The sequence below is a fragment of the Dipteris shenzhenensis genome, chromosome 1 (assembly GCF_047967505.1).
Source record: "Dipteris shenzhenensis isolate YYH24624 ecotype China chromosome 1, Dip_SZ_1.0, whole genome shotgun sequence".
In the NCBI taxonomy this organism is placed as follows: Eukaryota; Viridiplantae; Streptophyta; class Polypodiopsida; order Gleicheniales; family Dipteridaceae; genus Dipteris; species Dipteris shenzhenensis.
Window position 1 is genome coordinate 54,939,026 of NC_141596.1, and position 18,785 is coordinate 54,957,810.

Consider the following 18,785-nt stretch of genomic DNA (forward strand, 5'->3'; position numbering starts at 1 on the left):
CATTCACAAAGCTTTTCAAAGCTCCAAAATAAAATCAGCAAAGTACCTAACCAAAGAATGACTCATGTAGCACTGCCTAGGCACCTGTGAACCAGGAAAGAGGCGGCACACGAGGCCAACCAATAGCTTATGGCAAAAAGAAATTGCAGCAGAAAAATCACAACTCACCAAGCCTTGAAAACTCGAACCAAGTCCTCAATCGCCAAGAGGACATAGTAGCCAATGCCCAATTGCATGCTCAGCCAAAGAGGAATGCAAAGGCATGAAGAAAGAGCATTTACAAGAGCCGACCAGCAAGAATTTCAAAAAAATGCGGAAAGAAGTACTTCTATCGCGAAGAAGTGGGAGTTCTTGGGCTCAAAAGAAGCGTGCTTCAAAGAGGAATGCATTGAGAAGGTATTGGAGAAGTTTCATCGCTGGAAAGTCCTCCAAAACTGAGAAAAACCAGTCAACCAGCGCGTGGGATCACTAGAAATTCAACAGAAAGCTGTAGCTTTGCAAGAGGAGAGGCCTAGGAGCCTGTAGAAGCAAAAAGGGCCGGAAAAAGCCACTTTTGCAAATTCGACCAGCAAAAGAAGTGCTCAGCTCTGCCCGTTCTACCAAACGCACGGAGGGAAAAGCATATCACTGCGAAGGGGAGGCAGAGGGGAAGCCATTGGGCCAAACGGAAGTCAAGGAATCCAAACGTGTGAGGAGTTATGAAGAAAAACGGAATTTGGCTGAAGGAGTTCGAAAAACCAGTCCAAAATCAACAAAGGGAGAAGATGAGAGAGAAAAGCACACATGTGAAGTTTACAAGGCCCAGGAAGGTCCAATAATGGCAAAGGAGCATGTAGAAGGCACTAGAGCCACCTGGAACTCGAAGGGGGTCACTGAAGATACATGGCCCTCTAGGGGGCCCATTAAAAATGCCACGTCATCATTTTCCAACAACCACTCTTTTAATTCCTTGGAATGCCTTTGGGCCTAGGGATTAATTACGCTTATATGCTAGGCACCATGCCGCGTTTAATTGCACATTATTAAGCCTACTGTTGGACTTTTAAATCCAAAGTTGTCACGGTCTTGTAGTACATTAAAGTACTTAGAATTTCATGCCTCCGTGACATATCCCTCTCTTGAAAGAGCAAAGCACAGTCTGCTGTCCCAAAACACAAGAGCGAGCATGAAATATAGCTTGAACGAGTATACAAGAAAGCCGCAATTATAGTATACTAAGACAGTGAAAATATGGCTAGGAGAGGCATGCATCCATCCATATACACTGCTCAAAATCTATGTGATCCTCGGCGATCAATAGTCAAGATGCATCAATATCATGAAGTCTCACAGCAGAAATACTGTTAGCTCAGTATCTCGGATGAAACATACAGTGTCATCAAGCGATCTCATGAAATCACGGTGAGCCCGTCTGTACTGAGGGAGTGGAGGCGCTACCTCCCTCTCGAACACTAGGTAATGCTTCAGACGCTCGCTCTGCTGAACTACCTGTAGGAGCCTGGACCGCAGTCGGCTCGAACTGGAAAGCGTCGGTGAATCTGCCAGTTCACCTTTCTCCATCCATTTCGCATTAAGTGATGGGTAATTTTAAAATTTTACCAAGTTACCAAGTAGCGACGGATAACTTTACCCTTGAGCTTTCTATCTCTGTGTGCCAAAATTTGCTCTGGGACCAGAAGTTCATCCTGTTCTTCCACTTCACGTTGTATCTCATCATGTAAATCCTCGGGAACATCTTCATGATATTGCTTTAACAAGCTCACATGAAAGGCATTATGTATCTTCCAATGCGGAGGCAACTTCAGCCTGTAAGCTACCTCGTTTATCTTTTCAGAAACCTAGAATGGACCATAGTAACGCATGTTCAGCTTTGTGTACAACCTTTCCTTGCCTTTTTTATTTTTCAGCCTTGCCTTCTGAAAACGCAGCAAAACCCAATCACCTTCTATGAATACCAATTCCCTGCGGTGCTTATTTGCTAATCTTTTGTGCTTGTCCTGACTTCTTTGCAAGGCATATTTGATCTTCTTGTAAGCCTCTTCAAGGCTTTCCACAAAGCGATCAGCTTCGAAGATTTTCTCTTTTGTATGCAAAATGGGAGGTATCTTCCTTGCACCTTCCACTATTTCAAAAGGTGCTTTACCTGTGGATGTGTACACCGTATTATTGTAAGCATATTCCAGCAAAGGCAAATAATGCTCCCATTTGCTTTTGTGGTCTCAGACGGTATTTAAACATATCCAAGATGGTAGAGTTTTCCTGCTTCGATTGTCCATCAGACTGAGGGTGAAAAGATGACGAAAAATTCAGCATAGTACCCATATTTTCAAACAGCCCTCTCCACTGATTGGATTCAGGCATCCCATGATACTTGAAGACATGCTGCAGAAACAATTTGGCCATTTGATCTGCTGTAATTTTCTTTCTTACTGGCACAAAGTGGGCTTGTTTGCCAAACCTGCAAATTATTGTCCACAATCCATCATGTCCAGTAGGAGAACGTGGAAGATCAAACACAAAATCCATAGCTATGCTTTGCCATGGTCTATTCGGAATTGGCAAAGGGCGTAACAACCCAGGTGCCTTCTACCTGTCAAACTTTACTTTCTAACAAACCATGCATGTTCTCACATATTCTTCCACATCTTTCCTCAAAGATGGCCAATAAAAGTATTGCTCCACTGCTGTAATTGTTGCTGTAATTCCCCTATGTCCTGCATATGGAGGAGCATGACTTTCCATTCTGACTTTCTGTTGCATCTGATTAGTGACACAGAGTCGTCCATGCATCAAAATGAAACCCTCTTTCAACATATAGTGATCATGCCTTTGACCATCAAAAAGCTGATCATAAATAGTTGAAAAATCAGCATCATTAACATACTAATCTTTCATCACATCTAACACATTGTTGTAAGCAATGCTCACTGCTGAAACATTGGGTTTCTTGGAGACTGCTTTAGGCTATGGTTTCCTGGAAAGTGCATCAGCCACGACATTTTTGTTACCTTGCACATGTACAATTTGAAAATGAAACATTGAGAAGAAGAAAGCCCATCTCATGTGCTTTTCAGATAATTTTCTCTGCGTGAGAAAATATCTAAGTGACTGATGATCTGTCTGTCATAAAAATCAGCTCCAAGAAGGTAATGTTTCCATGTGGTCAAAGCATGTATCATTGCTAACATTTCCTTCTCGTATGTTTGCAAGTACAATTCAGCATCTTTGAGAACTCTACTCTCATATGCAACCACTCTGCCATCCTACATCAAAGTGCCTCCTATGCTGTTCCCACATGCATCACAAGTTACAGCAAAGGGTTTTGCAAGATCTGGCAAGATAATAACGGGTTCAGAACACAACTTTTGCTTCAGCTCTCCAAAAGCTGCATTTTTCTTTGGTCCGCACTGAAACGGTACAGCTTTCTTCTGTAAAGCATGCAAGGGAGAAGCAATTTTTGCAAAGTACTTTATAAACCTCCGATAGTATGAACACAACCCGAAGAAGCTTCTGACTTCATGCAGATTTTTCAAAGATGGCCAACTCCTTATGGCCTCAACTTTTGCAGGATCCATCTTGACTCCATCCTTTGACAATATATGACCGAGAAAATGAATCTCATGCATGTGTTTATTAACAACTTGTGTCTTTTCAACTCTTAAAACACAATAGTGAGATGTTTCCTGTGCTCCTACTCATTTTTAGAGAACACAATGCGGTCATCGAAGAAAGTGCCCACAAACTTTCTGTGTGCTCTAAAAATTCTGTCCATCATTCTATTGAAAGTGGCAGGTACATTAGTCAAACCAAAAGGCATCACAAGAAATCCATATAAGCCAAATGAAGTGCAGAAGGCAGTCTTGTAGACATCTTCAGGCCGTATCCTTATCTAACGGTATCCACTTTTAAGGTCTATACGACTGAACATTGAGGAACCTTCCAACCGATCCAATATATCATCAATGCGTAGAATTGGAAATTGTGACTTTATTCAAAGCCCTATAATCAATACACATTCTCCAACTGCCATCCTTCTTTTGCACAAGCAACACAGGGGAACAGTAAGGAGAATTACTTGGTTGTATTAATTCCTTTTCCAAGAGTTACTTCACTTGTGATATTACCTCTTCCTGTTGTGCCTTTTTGACACGATAGGGAGGTATATTAGGTGGTGAGCTTCCTGGAATTATATCAATTTGATGATCCTTGGGCCTCTTGGGAGGTAATTCTTAAGGAAGTGCATTTGAGAAACAATCTTGAAAATCTGAAATAAAAGCAGCCCTTTCTCTATCTAAAGCAAAAAGAGTAGAGCCTTCTTGAACTGGTTGACTGTCCTCTTTCACAAAAATCAAGTACATTGAAATATGACACTTTTACATTGGAAATACAAGAAGCTAAAACTATAGGGATGGACTCCTCTTTCAACTTTACATCAAGTACATGATTTTTGCCTCTATGAGTTAAAGAAATCTTCTTGTTTCTCATCTACACATCAGCCCCCACCCTGTACATCCAAGGCATCCCAAGCAAAGCATCACACTCTGGCAAAGGCATAATGTAGAAGTCCTCTTCATCCTGATATCCCTGGATATGCATCCTCAACTTGCCAATGATAGGAGTGACAGGTGTGTTGAGTTCAAGGTTGGCCATATCACACATGCCAGATGGCCCCATCTCCTTAGGCTTGATACCAAGCCTTCTTGCCATATCAGGAGTTATGAAATTCGCCTTTGCCCCAGAATCAAAGAAAAACAAACAATTCTGATTTTTTATTTTTCCCCATACTCTGCACATTTGAGTCTTTTTCGTTTCCTCTTCATCATTTGCATGTGGCAAACTCCCAATTACATCTGGAAGAAGTCCTGCGGAAGGTTTAGGCCTTTTGCCCTTCCGATCAGCCTGTTTATCACCATTCTTATCATCATTTGACCTATCTCTTTTCTTGGATGGGCAATCATAAGAGCGGTGTCCCTCTCCTTTGCATATAAAACATTTGTTTTGCTCCATGAGTGACTTTTTCTCTTCATCAGATAACTTGGTACGGGGCTGTTTATTAGGCTGTCCACGCCTTTGACCAGCTTTGAATTGGGCTTTTCCTCCCTTTTGAAACAGTCGTTTGCCATAATTTTTATTTTCAGATTTGATGTCCTTATCCTGGTTTTTGGCAGCCTGTTTGCTGTCTTCTTTCTTGCTGTCCATAAAGCCCAAATTCTTCTCCTGCATCCGTGCATATGCTGTCCTTGCATTCTTAATTAATTGAGTCATAGAACCCACCTTGGTTTTGATGCAATAATCACATAACTCACTAGGCAATCCACAACAGTACCTCTCTATTTGCTCTTTCAAAGAAACATGCCTGTAAGAGCTCAATGGTAGCAAAATATCCCAAAACCTCTTGGTGTAATCATCAAGAATTTGTATGACAAGTCATGCCAGTGTGAAAGTACTTAACTTCAAAAGTTGGAGTAAGCCAAGTAGAAGAGAACACTTGCTTAAATTCCAGCCAAGGAGCAGGTGCATCTCCATGAAGCATAAGGTTGGTGTACCACTTAAGTGCATTGCCTTTCAAAAATGTGGCAACCTTCCTCATCTTGGATGCTTCTGTAAACAAACCCCCAAGAAATGTAGCATCAAATTGTTGAAGGAATGTGAGGGCTTTGTACCTGTTCTGTACTCCATTATATGTCTCAAACTCGACATGAGAACCACCATCGTTAAATTCTTTATATACATTTGATATTGGCTATCCCAAAGATGGCTGTATTTTTGCAGCATTCCCTTCACTAGGGAGAGGGCTGAACATTAGGCATGGGAGCATATGTTGTGGCTTGCATGTCTGGCTGCATTCCCACATTGTCATAGATGGCTTGCTTTCTATACCTAGTTGGCGGTGAAATCAACATAGCATCAAAGATAGAACCTATACCAAAATATTCAGGTTGCTGCCTCAAATATGGTTGAGGTGGCTGAGCCACATTTATGGACTGCACATTATTATTTTGAGGAGTAGAAGTACCCAAACCAAGGCCTTGTGTTGGCTGCTCATACTGTTGCATTGGCTGTACTTTTTGTACCTCTTTCTCAAGTGCTCTTTTGGGGGAATCCTCTCTCTTGGAAGTCACTTTTTGAGTCATTTTTGATGGCTGTCCCTCATGGGAAACTGATGCATGAGTGTGCGGTCCGCCATGAGAAGCTGATGCATGTGTGTACTCACTCTTTCCGTGCTTGTGCTTTCTTGATTTCTTCTTCTTCTTGGCATTTGTTTGCACAATCTGAGCCAAATTTTGAGTCAGCTGAGTCAAAGCAGTCACTGCACTTGCAAACTGTGCATTAAACATGGTAGCATCCTCTGACTCACTGCTAGAACTAGTATCACCGTTGAGCTCAGTTGTAGCTTCATGTGTAGCCTGCCCAAAAGGCATTTGTTGTGCTCCCTGCAGCTGTACACTAGCTGGATCATTAAGGCTTTCCTACCTTCTCCTTTGAGGAGTTGTGGAGTTCTCTTGCTCATGGGTACTCACCATGTTTATGGTTGTAATATTTAGCTGTCAAAAAGTGCAGCAAAGGAATCCTTCCACAAAACTACCGAGGCCCACCTCTTGAGAGAGTGTGTGGTATCCCGGCAATGAAACCAATGAAACCGGCCTCTAATCACTCAGAGGGGAGTGGAACTAAACCTTTAATCACTTTAGCACTTATTTACAGCTCACAAAGCATATATTACAACCATTAACCATTGCATGATTAACATTTGGCATTTGCCCATTTGTTCACAAACAAAACCACTGAAAGAGGGATGGAGGCTAGAATGCCCCTCCTCAACAAACATAGACAAGTGCACCCGATTGGCCCTAAACACCATGGCACCCCTTTTGGTATTTCTTTATATTTCACAGTGAAATGATTACAAGTTGCATCTGGGAGACCTTCCTTGCAACTGAGCACGCAGCCTCAATTCACTGAGCCTTCGTAAGGCTTTCAAGCATAGAACACCATCACATAAGTGCACTTAACCCATAGGCTCAATCCAAAGGCATTCTCTTTTCCGAGTGCAATTCCATTGGCTGTCCAGATGCAATCACATTGCACCCCAGCTGCACTCTCTTTGAGTGGTTTCCAGATGGCATTTTCAAAGCTTTTCAAAGCTCCAAAATAAAATCAGCAAAGTACCTAACCAGAATGACTCATGTAGCACTGCCTGGGCACTTGTGAACTAAGAAAGAGGCGGCACACGAGGCCAACCAATAGCTTATGGCAAAAAGAAATTGCAGCAGAAACATCACAACTCACCAAGCCTTGAAAACTCGAACCAAGTCCTCAATCACCAAGAGGACATAGTAGCCAATGCCCAATTGCATTCTCAGCCAAAGAGGAATGCAAAGGCATGAAGAAAGAGCATTTACAAGAGCCGACCAGCAAGAATTCCACTGAAAAGTGCGAAAAAAAGCAAATCTGTCGCGAAGAAGTGGGAGTTCTTGGGCTCAAAAGAAGCGTGCTTCAGAGAGGAATGCATTGAGAAGGTTTTGGAGAAGTTTCATCGCCGAAAAGTCCTCCAAAACTGAGGAAAACCAGTCAACCAGTGTGTGGGACCACTCAAAATTCAACAGAAAGCTATAGCTTTGCAAGAGGAGAGGCCCAGGAGGCTGTAGAAGCAAAAAGGTCCAAAAAAAGCCACTTTTGCAAATTCGACCAGCAAAAGAAGTGCTCAACTCTGCCCGTTCTACCAAACGCACAGAGGGAAAAACATATCATTGCGAAGGGGAGGCAAAGGGGAAGCCATCGGGCCAAACGGAAGTTGAGGAATCCAAACGAGTGAGGAGTTATGAATAAAAACGGAATTCAGCTGAAGGAGGTTGAAAAACCAGTCCAAAATCTCAACAAAGGGAGAAGATGAGAGAGAAAACCACAAATGTGAAGTTTAGAAGGCCCAGGAAGGTCCAGGAATGGCAAAGGAGCATGTAGAAGGCACTAGAGCCACTTGGAACTCTAGGGGGACCATTGAAGGTACATGGCCCTCTAGGGGGCCCATTAAAAATGCCATGTCATCATTTTCCGACGACCACTCTTTTAATTCCTTGGAATGCCTTTGGGCCTAAGGATTAATTACACTTACGTGCTAGGCACCGTGCCGCGTTTAATTACGCATTATTAAGCCCATGCTTGGATTTTTAAAACCAAAGTTGTCACGGTCTTGTAGTACATTAAAGTACTTAGAATTTCACACCCCCGTGACAAGGATGACTTATGTTCTTATGTGGTAATGCAAGGTCATTGGTCCTCAAAATGGTGTCCGGTCTAGAGACACATGCTTAGAGGGGTGTTTTCCAACAGAGTTGTATCCTCCCACAGTTGCTTGGCGGTAGTGAATCATGCCATGTATATGGGCCTAGAGATGGGCTAACCAACCACACACATTTTGGCATGCTTGTGTGGAGTAAGAACTGCCAAGTGGCTCTAGGCCATGTCAAAGCGGTTCGGCCTCAAGGGTGAACTCACCTACCAATGACAAGTGTTTGGCAGGTCTTGTCAAATGGATAGTAAATTCACTTACCTTTAGCCACCTAGCATACTTATAGAGCAAGTGGCTGCACTCTTTCCCACTCGAGTTGTAAAGCATGCACTAGCATGCATGAGAGAGAAGAGTGTTACAAGAATCCTGCAGCCCTTCCTTAGATGAAGCTTAGATTTGCATGTACACTAGATAAAGCTGTGAGTACATCCAGCACTAATAGTGAGCGTTACAAGAATCATACAGCCCCTCCTTGTCCTCCCTATCCCTCGGTTCTTCCTTCCTGCACATGTCCAAGCATAACGTCATAGTATCTATAGCAGTTTCAATTTATACAGACTCTACTTCAAATCAGTAAAACCTTCTTATGCTCTAAACTCATAACTCTCACTCCGGGCAATTCTAAGTACAGGTGGCCTTTAAAGCTTGCATATTGAAAATCCGGAATTTGGAATTATCTGCCAGGGAATTAAAAAAGTAGATTAAGGAGAGTTTGAGATTTTCCCAGAGAATGTTAGCAGTTCGAGGAATTGATTACCTGTTTGAGATGAAGTTAAAACACCACATTGTGATGTAAAAGTTGACATTGTGTGAGAAATATCTTTCGCGGGTGCAACTTTCAATAGAACATAAAAAATCTGCATTTGTACGATTAGATATATTTTAGTTGTTGGGTTAGGGTTGGTCGCCTCCCCACTTGTGAACCCCCAAATGAGGAGAGCATGGGGGGGCAGTATTCAGACACAGGAAATCAAGGGAGGATATACTTGCCAGTTGGGGCACTCTTGGAGGGCAGAACATAGGCGAGTTTGCCACGTGGCTGTCCATGCTTGGAGAAGATCAGACTGCGCAGAGAATCTATCAGAGAACAGCTGCGATGAGGCAGGATTGATGTCATCTGCAGTACGGATCTGCGTCAGCACTACGGACACATGTACGGGCCTGTTTGGAGTGGTTCCGGGGCCTGGAAGAGGTCCAGACAGATGCAGTTGTACAGCAGCAGGGTGACGCCCTGATTCATGGCAGATTTGGAAGGGTAAAGGCCTGGTTGCACGTGGGTTTAGCCTGGGCCAGTGGCAGCCTGCCACGTGGTCAGGCTGGGCCAGCCAGCCGTCAAGTTTTGTGCCCCCACAGGGGGATTAATGGGAAGGACTAAAGTTGGGTGGGGGGACTGATTGGGTCGGCCCACTCCCCCTACCCAGTCGGCTGAAATGGGGGGGCTACCAGTCCCTATAAAAGGAGGCTTTTGGGCCTCATATCTCATCACCCAACAGATGGATCAGCAAGAGAACCCAGCCTTGGGCCTACATCAGGAGGCGAAGGAGGGGACCAGAAGCTGCAGACATAGAGCGACTGACTACCCCAGCAGTAAGGTGGAGGGATCACTGGACAGAGAGTCTACATAAGCTTAGAGGAGCATGTGGGCTCAAGGATCTAGAAGGACTCAGACCTCTTGTCTATTGTATCCATTTTTGGATGGAAATATACTTTTGTTGGTGCTATATCTCTCTTGGATCTTTGTCTATTTACTGGCTTGCACACTCACTTATGGTTGTGAAGTACACACAAGTAAAGAAGTTTGATTTTGTAGTGAAACACTTCCACGTTGTAATTCCTGGGGATGCTCTATCAGTCTTCCGCTGCGGGATATCCTCTGTAGGGATTTGATTTCTAACACTAGTTTTACAAAGGTATATTTTTCTATCATCTATCGAACATGCGAATTCTTGGAATTTTTGGTCCAAGTTGTGATCAGCGCTGTTCAACTATATCAAAATATCCTTCATGGGTGCATAACTTAAAATTCTCAATAGAACATCACAAATCTGAATTTGTAAGATTAAATATATTATAGTCTTAACAAAGGTATATTTTTCTATCACCTTAGTGGACATGCAAATTCTTTGAATTTTCCTCCATGTTTTTCCTTTATGGACAATACTTTCTGCTGAAATTTGAAAGAAATTTGTACCATTCATTAGGGGATAGGTTCATATTGACATGGTTGACCCATGGATGATGACATACCATTGCTGGAAACAATCCAGTTAGCTTCTTGCATCGTGCAGGTGTGAATTTCTTTTGTTACATGAAGTCCTTTGTAGTTATAAACCGACCTTTTTAATTACAATCATATGGATGGTTTTCTAGTGCCATGATTGACTGCATGTCTAGTTTAAGAAGTTACATATATGTAGCTACTGGTTTTCACATAGGCACATTTATTCATTTCACATCATCTTTCCAATTTATTGTGGTATGCATGTGATCGTGCGGGTGCCCACATTGTATGGTCCAGAATGACATCTTTTACTAGGTTTGGACTTCCAAGATACATGTGGATTCAAAGGAAATACTTGATTTGAAAAGCAATGCTATAATCAACGTCAAATTGTAAACCCCTTATCTAGGCCTGCCTTATTGGGATGTGATGCCTTTAATTAGGCTAGTACTGTTTCCTTGTTTCTCTTTCTTAGCCAACTGTTTTTCTTCTTTAACAGGCAAGGGAGGTGGTGAAAGCAAATGGACTCTCAGAGACCATAACTGTTCTTGTTGGTAGAGTCGAGGTAACATCATACTTTTATTGTAAACGTGTAGTGGTTGCTTGCTTAATCTCCGTTTTGGGATGAGGGCTACCACAAAATCTGGAATGTTTGGGATTTTTGTGAGAAGGTATTTCATTTTAATGCAAAGGGTTGCTGCAAGAAAGCATTCCGTTTGTGCTTCCTTTAGTGTGAGGTGGTTGTGTGCAGTAATACTTTCTGGCATATTTATTTTTGGCTCATTATTGGTAAAATTTATTACTATGTGTCAGAAAAGATATATGTTTGTTTTAGCTAGGTGTGCTGAATTCTTTGAATTTAACTATTATTTGGACATGATTTGCATACCTGCATATGATGAAATATTTTGAGGGATAATGATTGTTTGTTGACATCTCTGCTGTGACAGGAAGTGCAAATAGATGAAGAAGTTGATGTTATCATTTCAGAATGGATGGGTTATATGCTTCTTTATGAGGTACCCTGCAATTCTATTGCTTAGCTCTGCTAATCAAAATGTCTATGTGAAGGAAACAACAGTATAACAAACCATGAGTAAGAAGATTAGGTTGGAATTTCTACATCACCAAGCACACAGTTAGCATCTTCTGTTTATTTGTGTAATCTTTGATCACCATAATTCTCTGCTTGTGCTTGCCTTTTTTCTTCTTGTTCCTCCTGTATAGAGCATGCTTTCCAGTGTTATTTGTGCTAGAGACCGATGGTTGAAGCCTGGGGGCATCATACTACCTTCACATGCAACGGTAGGGGTCATTCGATCTGGTTTTCATTTTTCTCAATTTCATCCCATTTTTTAGCAATTAACTTAATCATCCAAACGATTCCGTTTTGATTTATGCTTACTTTTAGGATCTATTGTAGGAAAGTTCCTCCTTGATGCAAGCATGGAAGGGAATACAATATATGATCACTGCTAATACATTTTAATCTTCTGTTTGCAAATTTGTTGCAGTTATACATTGCACCCATCACAAATGCTGAGCGGTATGCTGAGAGCATAGACTTTTGGCGTAACGTGTATGGTATTGATAGTAAGCGTTTCAACATCACCAATGCTTACAGCAATGTTGCTACTGCATTATATTTTGCCCTCGTGAAGTGGTGACAAAACAACCAAAAGATCATGTGAGAGAGTCTCTCTTTACATTGAAGCCCTTTGATTTTGATATAGATAGTGGCTATGAATGTAGTGTCAGCTATGCTTCCACTTGCGAAACAATGCTCATTCGAGGAGCCTTGCATCGAGTCAATCTCAGTTGAGAATGTTCTATCTTGGCCTATCCAGGTAAGTGCATGCAGAGACACATCAAAACACACAGAAGAAAATATTTGTTTTATCATCTTTTTTGTGTCTACACCAGGGGATTACTTCATTCTTCCTTTCAATGGGTTTCTCGAGGATGATTGAAGCATCTAGATGCCTGCTTTTGCAAACCTCTTGTGGAATTGTAAACTTTTGAGAAACTATAGTTTGGCAGATCCCTGACATGCTAGAAGATGTACTCTTCCTGAATTACAGCTTGGAATGATATGAATGATTGAGATCAGTTCCTCTTCAATGCATTGAATTTTGAAAAGAGACCATGCCCTCTTTACGAAAAATAAAATAAAAATTTGGATCTCCTTAAAAAATTCTCGTCAGGCATTAGTTCATGAAATATTCTAAGGTTAACGTTCATGAAAGGTCTTGAAAGTTGTTGTTATTAACTAGTGAATGTTTGAGAGAATTAAGACTTGTATAGTCTGCATGGATTTATGTATACTCTGTCAGTGGAGCCACAAACCATTAGGTTTCAAAGATGAACCTACTTGTTAAAGTTGACTTTATACAATCCTATACTTGGGGCTCATATGTTAGATAGCTCGCAATGATCAAGCAGCAGAAATCTAACCAGGACTTGGCTTTGACTTCTCTGGAGATGCACTTTGTGATCAGCATTAGCTGTTATCATGACACTCCCTCTGGAACTTGCCGCTGAAAGGCAAATGTATACGATTAGCCTCTGTGGTTATTAAGAGGGATTGTCATGAAGATTGTGCATGTTCTAGCTCACGACCGGCTTCTCATGGAGGGTGGGGTGGAGCGGGTAGGGTTGGCAAACAAAGCTCTTTGTGACCTTGAGGGGTGTGAGATCTGTTGGACTTAGAGGGGGGTTTGGAGACCAATGGCTTCTTTGCGGAGTCTTTCCTTTTACTACACTATGTACTGCTTCTGCCCAGAAATCTTTGGGAAGCTCTTTGCCATCCAGCATTTACCTTACCATTTTTATTATGGATCTGTGTCATCTTGTTCAACAACATGTATCCACTTGCTTGGTAATATTTCTTTTTGTTTTTCAATAGTATGCTTATTAAGAAATGAAATGTTTTCCTACTGTTCAGTTACGGTCAATGGGGACTATGTCTAGCATTTGAGGGTGGACCCCCTTGCTTGGGGTTATGGGGGCATTAGTGACCCATAAGAGTGATGGCCTCTCCTTGAGAGGGACATCTGGAAACGATACCCCACCTGTGTACCCAAACATGGGACCAATCAAATGCACAGATTGCATACTGACCTAGGAACCATTCAAGAGAATGTTCCCTGAGCTTTGGGTGTGGGCCTAGCAGCATGCCAAGAGTAATGGAGATACAAGATAAGACGACAAACAAATGAGCTCAATATGGCTCAATTATGACCTTAGAGTATGTCAGTAGATAGTCCAAGCTGTTAGGAACGTGTGCGTGCGATTAGAATTGAATTCTGACAACTTTGAAATTTTAGGGTTTTTGGGAGTGACACATGGCAGAATGCCACACGGAATCTAGACTGGCATGTCAGTCCACCTGTCCCACACATGTGGCAGCATGTATGGCAGGGCATGCAGGCCAAGTGTTTGGCCCCAAATCTGGTAGATTTGGGTAGATTTGGGACAGGTTGTGGGCTGTCCTCTTTGGGACTGCAGCCCACCAAAATTTTGGGACAAGTGTCCACCTTCCACTCTGGGCCGGGGGGGGGGGGGGGGGGGCTTGAGCCTATAAAAGAAGGCCTCTCCCCTTCATTCCCTACATGAAAATTCATCACTTTTCTTCTCCCTCCTTTTGGTTGATGCAGCAGAACCTCTCCAGCTCCTTGGGTGCAGCCAGCTTCTCCCTAGGCCATTCTCTAACCTCAGCAGCACTTTATCTCTCTACAGCAGCACACACTCTCTCTACAGTTCCAGCCCCTCCTCTCCAGAAATCTGCCCCCTCTCAGCTCTTCTGGAACAGCAGCAGCATCCTCTCTCCTTCCCCTAGCTTGGAGCAGCCACAGCCCCTTTCTCTCTCTTGCTGCAGTCTTTCTCTCTCTACTGTTCTAGCCCCTTCCCCTTGCAGAAATCGGCCTTTCTCTGCACCTCTGGAACAGAAGCAGCTTCTCTCTTACATCCTTTCCCTTGGGGTCAGCATTGGCACTCTCTCTCTACAGCTATCACTCCATAAAGGCTTTCTCTCTCTAGCCTACAGGCTGTTTTTCTCAGCTGTTCTCATTCCAGCCCCATTTCCACACTCTCCTCACCCAAGGGAGCTTCAGAGGCATCAAGGACTTCATCTACAAAAGGGTCAAGTCACGAAGGGAGCATGTATTGTCAAGTTTATCTCATGTTGTTTCTACTATCTTTCTAGAAACTAGTGCTTGCTTTTAATGTTGGATGTAAGTGGTGATTGTTTCAGGCTTCTTTCTTGTGGATTGGGCAGGCCAAGAGTTGAAACCTGAGCTTGGAGTCCTCCTTTCTGTTGTCTACCTTGTACATATGCTCTTGAGTCTTGTATGTAGGTCCTAGGCTTTCAGTGAGTTCATTGGTTTGGATGGTGCATTGCACCTTGGTCTTGTATCTCCATTTTCAAGAATAAAGTAAGCTTGGATAAGGGGGGGGGGTTTGTCTTGGCCCCTTAATCATATTGCAATTTCCAATGATGTCACTTTGTGTTTAAGCTGTATAAGTCTTAATTCCAGCTTAATTGCAATCGCTTAGGTTCAAACATATATGTTTGGTAACTCGCAATCATTTCATTCAAGCGCCTCTGCAAAATCCGTTGTCTGAATTGATAGAAAGCACCGAGTAGTTTACAATCCGTTCTTCATTCTACTACTTTACTCTGAGATATAGTAAGTACTGTAGTAAGCTGACACTTGATCCCTCTTGAGCTATGAAGCTTTATTAATTCTGTCGACAAGAATTCTCCTCCTCTATCTGTCCTTTTAGCTTTTATTTCTTTCTAGTTTCATTTTCCACAATTGCCAGCATTCTTTAAATTTGTGAAACACGTGAGATCTTTCTTGAGAAAGCAATGTCAGTTTTGACTATTAAAATTATCTATGAGGTTTAGAAAATGAACTGCACCTCCAAGTGATGTTGTAGACATGTCTCCACAAATATATGAGAGTACCAGTTGAAGAATATGGTTGCCTTGCTTGCTTGCTTGCCCTCCGATGGAGTGCTAACAAAGGCTTCATACAAATGTTATGTGACCCTCCTTTGATTCAAAGATGAAAAATGTGAAGTATTTCTACTATGGCAAGGCGCACTATGCTAAGGAATGTATGAAGAAAGCAGCCAACAAGAAGGATGGCAACGAGAAGCCCAAGGAGTAGACCAACAGCAACGGCAACATTGTCATTGCTCATCATCGAGGAGATACCACTGATTGCCAATGTGGTAACTGAACGAGAGGATGTCTAGTATGTTTGCCACCCTGCACATTACCAAGAAGTGGGAATAGTGCAGTTCCATGAGAGCAGTGGATCCTAGGTCATCAGTCATAGTTGATGACAACTCAACGTGTCTAGTGGAATGAATAGGCAGCAGTGTTCCAGGCGAGACAGATGTACTTACAGATTGTTAGCACTTAGCCTTGGTATGGCCTTGTAGGCTAGTCTTAGGACCTAGTCAACCCTTAGGTTGACTTCATTGGTCAACCATTTGGTTGACTTAGGGGCCATATAGGCCACCCCTTTGTACTTTCTCATATCCATTTGCGAGTACTCATGTTTGCTTCAGCTTGTTGTTTGCTCCCTTGCATTCCACTCCATTTCCATTGCTTTTCCTGCACCCAGCAGTAGTATCAAAGCGGGTTCTCTTGCTCCTACCTGCCTCCCCTCATGCTCTCCCATTGCTCCTACCTGCCATTTTGCTCCAATTCAGTCCTATGCCTCATTTTGTTGCCAGAAAGATGTTATGGAGCAGAAAAACAGTCCAACAACTGTTTTTGGACTTTTTGAGACTATAGAAGCTAGTGCCGTGGCTGAATCTGTAATTCCTGATAAACATCTATGGCATGAGAGATTGGGAACTTCAACAATTTGGTGAAGACACATTTACATGACATGGTCATAGATCTTCCACCCATGCATGCACTTCAAAAAGATGTATGCGAGGGCTGCTTGTTGGGCAAAATGCATAGCTTTCCATGTCCCAAGGATGGGACCCTTGGTGCATCCAAAAAGTTGCACCTCGTACATATGATGTGTGCGGACGGATGCGGACCGCATCACTTGGGGGGTACTATTACTTTGTTACTTTTGTAGATGATTCAGAGAATGAGAGTGGGCTCTTGACAATTTCGCACTAACAAGGGGGGTGAGTACATGTCCTGGGAATTTTTTGACTTTTTAGCAGCCCAGGGTATCATTCATCAGTGCATAGTGCCATACATTCCGCAACAAAATGGGCTTGCAGAGCATAAACAAAGAACATAAACAGAAATGGGCCGCTGCATGCTTAAGGGAAAGTCTTTGTCCAATAAATTCTGGCTGGATGCAATTATGTGTGCCAACTATATGCTCAACCGGGCACCCACTCGGGCATTGAAGACCATGACTCCCTATGAAGCATGGACAAGTCGTAAGCCTGTCATTTCTCGCATGCGGGTGTTTGGGTCTCTTGTGTATGTGCATGTACCCTCGTGTAAATTTTGCTGATAATATGATCATGGATTTACCAAAAAAAAAAAAAAAAAGTATGTGCATGTACCCTCTCATGAGGCATAAACTTGATGATAAGGATGTCAACTGCATCTTCATTGGCTACAACTCACAAAGCAAAGGTGACAAGCTGTTTTAACCTAGCATAGGCAAGTGGTTTGCCTGCTCAAGAAGGCCCTTTTGAAGCAGGCACCCCGGGCATGGTATGCCAAGATCCATGCATATGTGACAGCCCATAGCTTTTAGAGCAGCCATACGAAAGCAACTCTTTATGTCCGAAAGAGTGCTGCAGAATTTTTTATTCTCATTCTTTATGTGGATGACATGCTTGTCATTGGGCCAGATATGGACAAAATTGCAGATTTCAAAGCTAATTTGCAGAAATCATTTGCAATGACAGACATGGGCCGGTTGCACTATTACTTGGGCATCCACCAGTTTGCATATGTTGAGGGGGTATAATGATGAGTCAGTCCAAGTACATTAGACAGCTCTTAGACCGCTTCCAGTTTGAAGATTGCAAGCGAGTTTCTACGCCATTGGAGCCTAGATTTCGTTTCTCCTCCGAGGATGGGAGTGCACCCTTTGATGCCACCCTTTATTAGCAGGCTGTAGGATCCCTTATTTATTTATGTCATACCCAGCGTGATCTTCAGTATGCCGTCGCCCAATTGAGCAAGTACATGCACATGCCTAGTACACAGTACCTTACTGCCTTGGAAGACATCCAAGGGTGAAGTCTCACTTTGAGCTATGTCTGCAGCAATCAGCTCCTTCTGATCCTCCTGGATGATGGGCCAAACCTTCTTGATCTGCTGAAGTCTTTTTCCTTATCTCCTGGGTGATGCATAGGCAGTCATCTTTAATTAGATACCTATCTTTCAGGGACTAGTGACTGATAGACTACCCCTCTTGCATTTACTGTAACATCTCACCAAAATCTGCATCATTAGTATATTGCTCCCTCATGTGTTCCAAATCCCGATGATAAGCAATAGTCACATTGTTCACCTGGGGTCTTCGAGACAAGGCATCTACCACTCTGAGTACCCCTCCATTTGATCACTCTTCTCTTATTTCTAACTGCTCTCCTCCTCATGGGATCACTTTGTCTTGCTGTAATTCTCTTTCCAGCCCTCATTTTCTCTTATTTTCACCTCTTTTTCAAGAGTGAATCTCTCTGCTTGCATTCAGAGCTTTTTTACTGCTGTCCTTTCGGGCTACATCATTGGGTAAGCCATTGTTGCATTGGTTCTTTCCAATTTCTGCTTCATTTGCATTTTGGAGAGGCCTCGTGTTGCCTTTTGGGGATTTTTCTTGCAATAGGTACACCTTGGGACAATAGAGTCTCTTGCAGGGATAAGCTTTGAAGCTTGAACATAATTTTGTCACTTGATTTTGAGAGGTTGCCTTTCTCTCATTTGCTTTGCCAGTTGGTGCATTTGTCTTGAATTTCAGCACCATGACTAGCAATAAGGATGATTTGTTTGGGATGCTTGGGGTTGATGACAAGCTTGATGGCACCAATTATCCCATGTGGTCATACATGATGGGACATGTTTTGATTGCCATGAATCTATGGCATATTGTTTCAGGCTCTGAGGCCAGGCCTACACATAATGCCGCTTCTGGTGTTGCACCTATTGCTTGGGGTTCTTCTTCAGGTGATGGTTCTAATGCTACTTCTAGAACCCCTGCAGCTACTGTTACAGGTGCTTTGCCTCCTACACAGGAGTAGATTCAGTGGGATGGTCGTGATGCCAAAGCACAT

General features: G+C 42.7%; 1 protein-coding gene across 1 annotated transcript in view; it reads left to right on the forward strand.

Moving 5' to 3' along the window:
- The window catches only part of PRMT6 (protein arginine methyltransferase 6), a 76,181-nt gene that overhangs the window by 42,857 nt on the left and 14,539 nt on the right, over nucleotides 1-18,785 (forward strand). Inside the window, exons 5-9 of the mRNA XM_087376260.1 lie at nucleotides 11,011-11,076; nucleotides 11,462-11,530; nucleotides 11,739-11,816; nucleotides 12,026-12,104; nucleotides 12,264-12,358. Coding sequence (XP_087232386.1) covers nucleotides 11,011-11,076; nucleotides 11,462-11,530; nucleotides 11,739-11,816; nucleotides 12,026-12,104; nucleotides 12,264-12,358 — 387 coding nt within the window. The remainder of the gene's footprint in view (nucleotides 1-11,010; nucleotides 11,077-11,461; nucleotides 11,531-11,738; nucleotides 11,817-12,025; nucleotides 12,105-12,263; nucleotides 12,359-18,785) is intronic.